Source organism: Triticum dicoccoides, chromosome 2B (assembly GCF_002162155.2).
Source record: "Triticum dicoccoides isolate Atlit2015 ecotype Zavitan chromosome 2B, WEW_v2.0, whole genome shotgun sequence".
NCBI lineage: Eukaryota > Viridiplantae > Streptophyta > Magnoliopsida > Poales > Poaceae > Triticum > Triticum dicoccoides.
In genome coordinates, this window is record NC_041383.1 from 313943418 (window position 1) to 313950077 (window position 6660).

At 51.3% G+C, this 6660-nt stretch overlaps 1 protein-coding gene across 1 annotated transcript in view; it reads right to left on the reverse strand.

Moving 5' to 3' along the window:
* Positions 1 to 533: 533 nt before the first annotated feature.
* Positions 534 to 6660, reverse strand: part of LOC119363595 (protein CURVATURE THYLAKOID 1B, chloroplastic-like) — a 16700-nt gene continuing 10573 nt past the window's right edge. Inside the window, exon 5 of the mRNA XM_037628981.1 lies at positions 534 to 895. Within this exon, the coding sequence (XP_037484878.1) occupies positions 835 to 895 (61 nt within the window). The 3' untranslated portion in view covers positions 534 to 834. The remainder of the gene's footprint in view (positions 896 to 6660) is intronic.

Genomic DNA, 6660 nt, shown 5'->3' on the forward strand with positions numbered 1-6660 from the left:
CATATGATTATTCTGTTACCGATATGTTGGTTTATTTTATTTTCATTTGGTCAGATTGTTGGTATTAGCTATGTGCATTTTAGTTATACAGATGTTGGTGTTCCTTATCTTGATTTGTATCCGCTCGATGCTATTTGTATCCGCTCCATGCTATATTTTGAGTCGATGAAAGCGATCTATATCAAAAAAGAAAAAGGAAAGTATCAACTTCCCTTTCTCCTTTCTCCATGTTCCCATGCGGATGCTGCTGCATGCACAACAACGAGCTAATATAGCCATGAAGGAACCGACGCGACCCATTGGTCGGTGGAGCTACTTTCCCGTGGGTGAGCTCATTGCGGACGTGCCACAATCGCCACATGGTCATCAAAATCACCACACTCGTGACAAAAAGATGTTTACAGTGCTTCAAGTAAAAAGAACAGCTGAAGAACCCCATAGCATAGAGCCAAAAAGACGTTTATATGCACTGTAAGAAACTTTCACGTGTTCATTCATTTCTAGGTTCATTAATGTGATTTGATATCAGTTGATCATATGACTGCAATTGGTTAAAATACAGAGTCAACAATAGTGTTATCTGAAACCCCACGTCGACCTTGACAGTGTGCCCTTGTCTGGAAATGAACTGGAATATATCATAGTTATAGATTAGAAATTCGGACAAAGTTACCAGCTCACTAGCAAAGTTTTGCTTTCACTTAAGCCAAAAGACAAAAAGAATAGAAAAGTACAGTAACATCCATGTGAGATGTCACTAGTTGATTTTTGAATGGTTGCCCACTGATGTAGTTACCCTCTGCGTACTGACGTCATCTTGCAAATGCTGCATAATTAGCTGCTGCTCCCAGTGATTTCGTTATAAGTGCTCTTGATGTTGCTGATCAGAGCTTCCCTGGAACGCATAGAAGTACCAGAGGTGATAAGAACCTGACAAGAAATCTAGTTCGTTTCTGTGAAAGTATGAATCTATGATCCCGCAAAAAAAAAAGTATGAATGTATGAAACGATCAATTTCCTCGCAGTAGATTTCTATAAATAGTGTCTTTTTATTAACTCATAATGAAGCATCAAGGATATACAAAACATAATGATAAACATCCGGCCTTTGCATAACCAAGATGCACACAGACAACACCAACACACACATCAAGATCACACCCGCAAAGCAAAGCAAAGCCAAACAAGGCTGAAGCTATGCCTAGGCGAATTGAAAAACAAAGAGAAAGGGGAAAAAAGTAGCGATGATCCATGTTGAGCAGACACTGAGCCAACGAAGATGATGAAGGAGCACACGATCCGAACGTCATAACCACGCAAACTGAAACTGTGCACACACTAGGCAATCAATTGCCGTTTACGGAGCCAGGAACATCCGTGTGGCTCCAGTCGCATCATAAACTCGTGAGAAGAGACTATGTCGTCAAAATCTCACACTAGAGACGCTGTGGCGATAACACGCCTCAAACACAAGTGAATGTCGGAAGTAAATCTAGGCATGACCACGACCGCCTAGACAAAACACCATGTATTGTCACTGCGCGCCATGGCGGCGACCTACTGCCACCTTGGAATGTCCCGGTCAACCACACCGGCACTGCCACCACCACCTCCTTCGGCTCGCCACGCCACCATGATGGATCACCAAAATCCGCCACCACACACCGCCTTCGCGCCTCAGCCACCCAAGTGAGGTCCCTAGAGAGGCCAACTGCAGTGCATGCCTCACCAACAACCACTGGTCCCACCAGCCGGCACCAACTCCAAAACGATGCCCACAAGAGGGTAGCACGACACATGTGACGCCATCGTCCGGCTCAAGGACCTAGGGTTTCCCCTAGAGCGGTATCGATACTCCCTTTGTTTCTAAATATAAGTCTTTTTAGAGATTTCAATATGGACTACATACGGAGCAAAATAGGAACGGAGGGAGTAGAAGGAAAGAACCACAACTCTGATGCCTTCATGAAGGTAACGACGCTCGCAAGCGCCGTCGTCATCGACTTTCGCCGGCGTTCTCACCTTCCAATCCCTAAGCAGGCTAGTCCACCAAACTCACCGTCGATGTCGAGCCCCTTGCCGTTGTGAAGACTAGACGCCGTCGGCCTAATCATCACCATGGATGACCACCACAACCATCCTCTTGCACCAAGAATAGCTGAAGGACCATCACAAACGGCCGCCGACCTAAAAACCGTGAGCCATGATGGACCTCAGCCCACTAGGCTCCCACCGCCGAGCGCACCAGGCCGATCAGGACAGCAGATCGCCCAGAGCCGCCAGAAGAGGTCGCGGTCACTGACACCCATGTCAGATCCGAGCAGGGGGGATTGGATAGCATATGGCAATAACTTACAAACTGCTCTCCCGTGTCGCTCCGGCGAACGGTCTGAGAGCAAACCCTAGCACCGCCACACAAGCTCTCTCAGGACTCATCCCCCTCGCCGCTGCTGGTGGACGTCGCCGCGCAAAGCCCGCGAGGGGTCTCTTCCTCCTCTCGCTGAGACGACGGTGGCACGGGATGTTGGATCTGACGAAGGAGCGGTCCACAGGGTGGGCGCTCAGCCGTGCAGGCTCGCATGGTGTGGGATGGCGCGCTCCTGCCGCCCATGGTGTGGAGGGGAACCAAGCTATCTGGACGGGCATGAGGGCCGCCGGTGCGTGTTGACCTAGAAATGTGCAGGCGCGCATGGATCTGGTGTTACGCGGTCGCAACAGTGGGTGGGGCAGTCGGTTGGGCACGCGACGGCGTGCCCAGGAATGCGCGGGAGAGTCGGGCTCTCAGGCATGGAGAGTAGGGGCCAAGCTCAATATGGTTTCTTGGCGAGCCTACTTACGCGGTACTTCGTTTGGCTTTCCTGGTGCAGATCTGTCGGGGTGGCTGGCCGACAACCTCTGGGACGCGGACTGAGAGCGAGATGTGAAGCACCGCTTGCGTTTCATGGAGGTGGTATGCCGGATGGGTTGGCTCAGTCATGGTTTTCGGCGGGTGAGGCTGCTGGTAAAAGCCACACTTCTTTTTTTTCTCGAATGGGAAAGACTCCCAAACATCCACACGGGCTACAATATTTACATGACACACGCCCAACTCCGCCAGTACACTAGGGCGTACTACTCACGATCCGTCTGCCTACTACCGTGCTCCTCAAAACCCTTAGTGTCACCCTTGAACAGTCCAGCCTTGGCCCAAAGCTTCCCTTCGTCCTGGAGCCGCTCCTTAACTCTTGGCAGAGACACCGATGCTCCGTTGAAGACGATGTCATTTCGATGCTTCCAAATTATCCATAAGGCAAGGATGCATTTAGCCCTTAAAGATATGCGATGTGCCGGGCGTTGGTCCTGCGTCAAGCACCAGGCGCTCAAAGATTCATCCTGGAGTGGCTCTATGTCATGCACCCCTGTCCTCGTTCCCATCTCGTGCCAGACCTGCCTCGCAAACACGCAGTCAAGAAGCAGATGTTGTAGTGATTCCTCGTGCTGGTCACTGAAGGGGCATGAGTCCTGGTGCGGTAGCCCTCGCTTGGCCAGCCGGTCAGACGCCCAACATCTGTTTTGAATCACGAGCCAAAGAAAGAAGCGACAGTGGAGTGGCGCGCTTGATTTCCATGTAAACTCCGCCGTTGGTGATCTTTGCAGGCCCATGAAATTTGCCGTGTACGCAGAGCGCGCAGAGAAGTTCCCGTTTTGCTCCCACGACCAAATAGTTCTGTCCTCCTCCACTTCCACTAGTTGCATGTCCGCCACCCTTTGCCACAGAGCCAGGAATTGTGCCATCTCATTTGCAGTGAGATTAGGTCCAATGTCTCTTGCCCATTCCCCACTTATGAGCGCGTCTGCAACTGTCCGTGAGGCTCTCGTCCACCTTCGAACTCTGCAATAGATGGCAGGAGCTAGCTCGCCAACTCGGTAGCACGAGAGCCACCGGTCTTCCTAGAAAAGAGCGCTTCGGCCATTACCTACGATCGTCCGAGAAGCCGTGTTGTATAATGCGTGAGAAGCAGCAGGGACGTCGATGTTGAACTCAGCCCAGGGTTTCTCGTTGTCCGTTTTCTGTAGCCATGGCCATCGGGCTTGTAGGGCCTTGTTCAACCAGCTCAGGTTGGGGATCCCAAGCCCACCCGCCCACTTGGGCCTGCACACACTATCCCATGCCACGGCACAGTGCCCTCCTGTCGCCTCTTTCTTCCCACACCAGAGGAACCCGCGGCAGATTTTTGACAGGGCCTTGATGATCTTCATCGGAATGTTCAAGGCCAGCATGGAGTGGATCGGTATTGCGCAAAGGACCGATAAGATCAGTGTTAGGCGACCACTCTTCGGAAGCATTGCCGCCTTCCGATGTGGCAGGCAGTCAGCAAGTTTATCCACTAGGCATTGGAGCTGCGCTGCTGATTGTGTGTAGGGTGAGCGGCAGCCCCAAGTAGGTGCAAGGGAAGGAGTTGTTTGAGCATCCAAGGATTGAGCAGACGAGCGATACCTCCTCTTGAGAGCAGTGGATGGGTATAGTGGCACTCTTGCTCATGTTGACTGACAGCCCCGAGGCGTTTCCAAACAGGTCCAAAATGGCTCCACAAGTGCGGCTCTCCAGCTCGGTTGGCTTGAAGAACAACATGACATCATCTGCGAACATCGATACTCTTTGTCGTAATCCAGTGGTAGATAGGGGGAAAGCGCCTCTAGTTGCAGGCAGTACTGGAAGAGGCCTCGTAGGGGCTCCATGCATAGGATAAAGAGCATTGGGGAGAGCGGAGCCCCTTGTCGTAGACCTTGGCAGGGCAGGATCGGCTTGCCAGGAGCACCATTGATCATCACTCTCGTCGACTAAGTGGCAAGAAGACCACACATCCATGAACACCAGCGTCTCCCAAAACCGAATCTTTCGAGCACTTCGAGCATAAAGGGCCACTTCACTGTATCAAATGCTTTCGTAATATCAAGCTTGAGCATGATGGAGGGCTGACGGAGAGCATGTAGCCGCCTAGCCGTGCATTGCACGAACATGAAATTGTCATGCAGTGTTCTTCCGCGCACAAACGCACTCTGCTACTTTCCCACAAGCCTTGGTAGGTCCTCCGCCAGTCTCAAAGCGAGAGCTTTGTCAAAAATCTTGATGGCACTGTGAACTAAGCTCACTGGTCTGAAATCTTTGATGTCAAGAGCTCCTTCCCGCTTTGGTAGTAATGACACCAAGGCCTTGTTGATCACTGCAAGACCCCGCATGTCTCCTTGGTGAAATTGATCAAGCGCCCGCATAAAATCAGTTTTGACAATCTGCCAGCACGAGGCATACAAACGCCCAGTAAAGCCGTCCGGGGCTGATGCTTTGTCGAGCGGCATCACCTTGATGGCTTTCTCCACTTCCTCCACAGTGAACTAAACCTCCAGGTGGGATAGGTCATACAAGGGCAGGTCGAGCAGATCCAGGTTGATGGAGGCTGTTCTGGCTTGAGAATCCCCTAGCAGATTATCATAGTACGTGTCCACCGCCGCTGAAATATTGTCCTGGCCAGATATGATCTCGTCATGTTTCCGCAAGCTCAGGATGGCGTTTTTCTGCTGTCTGTAGGCTGCATGTTTATGGAAGAACACTGTATTCGCGTCCCCTTCCTTCAAGAATAGTAACATGGATCTTTGGCGAGCTATGGTTCTTTCCAGAGAGCATAATCCCAGGAGTTTCTTTTTCAACAGCTTCCGGAGGTCATGTTCTATGACCGTGAGGCTCCGCTTGTCCCCAGCCGCATCTAAACGAGCAATCAGCTCCATAGCCATAGCAATCTGCAGCTTAATATTTCCAATCCGGCGATCGCTCCAACTTTGGAGTGCTTTTGTCGTCGCCCTCAGTTTGCTGTCTAGGACCCAGAACGGGTTGTCGTCTGCCGGCACCGATTGCCACGCCTACTGGACAACGTCGTGAAAGCCAGCCACCTTTGTCCAGAAGCCCTCAAAACGGAAACGACGTCCCACATGGAATTCCGCATCCAGGTCCACCAGGAGTGGGCAGTGATCTGAGATTGATGTGCCTAGGGCTGTGAGAAGGTTTGCCGGGTATATATCCTCCCAAGTGTTTGTCGCAAAAACATGGTCTATCTTCTCCAGCGTGGGGTTCATCCTCTCGCTTGACCATGTATATCTCCGCCCGTTAAGATAGAGCTCCTTCAATTCCAGTCTGTTCAGGGTAGCCCTAAACCGAGCCAGCATCCGCCTATTCACATTGGCATTATTCTTGTCCTCCGCGTTGACGATAAGGTTGAAATCTCCAACTATGGCCCACAGACCCGCATGCAAGTCTCTGATGTCCTCTAGCTCCTGCAGGAAAGCGACCTTTTCGGCATTGCCTTGCTGCCCATATACCACTGTGAGCCACCACATGAGTGCTCCCTCTTGTTACACTAAGGCCGTGACCGCGTTCTCCGAGATATGGCGGTTTGAGATTGAAACTACTAATGCATCCCAAGCAAGCAATACGCCCCCACGCGTGCCCACCGCTGGCACGTAGTAAAAGCTTTCAAATTTGTTCCCGAGGCAATGTTTTACAATCTCCGGCGTAACCACCTCTAACTTAGTTTCCTGGAGGCATACAATGGCTACTTTAGCCACCTCCACTACTTGGAATACAACATTCCGCCGCACCGAGGAATTCAGGCCACGTACATTCCACAC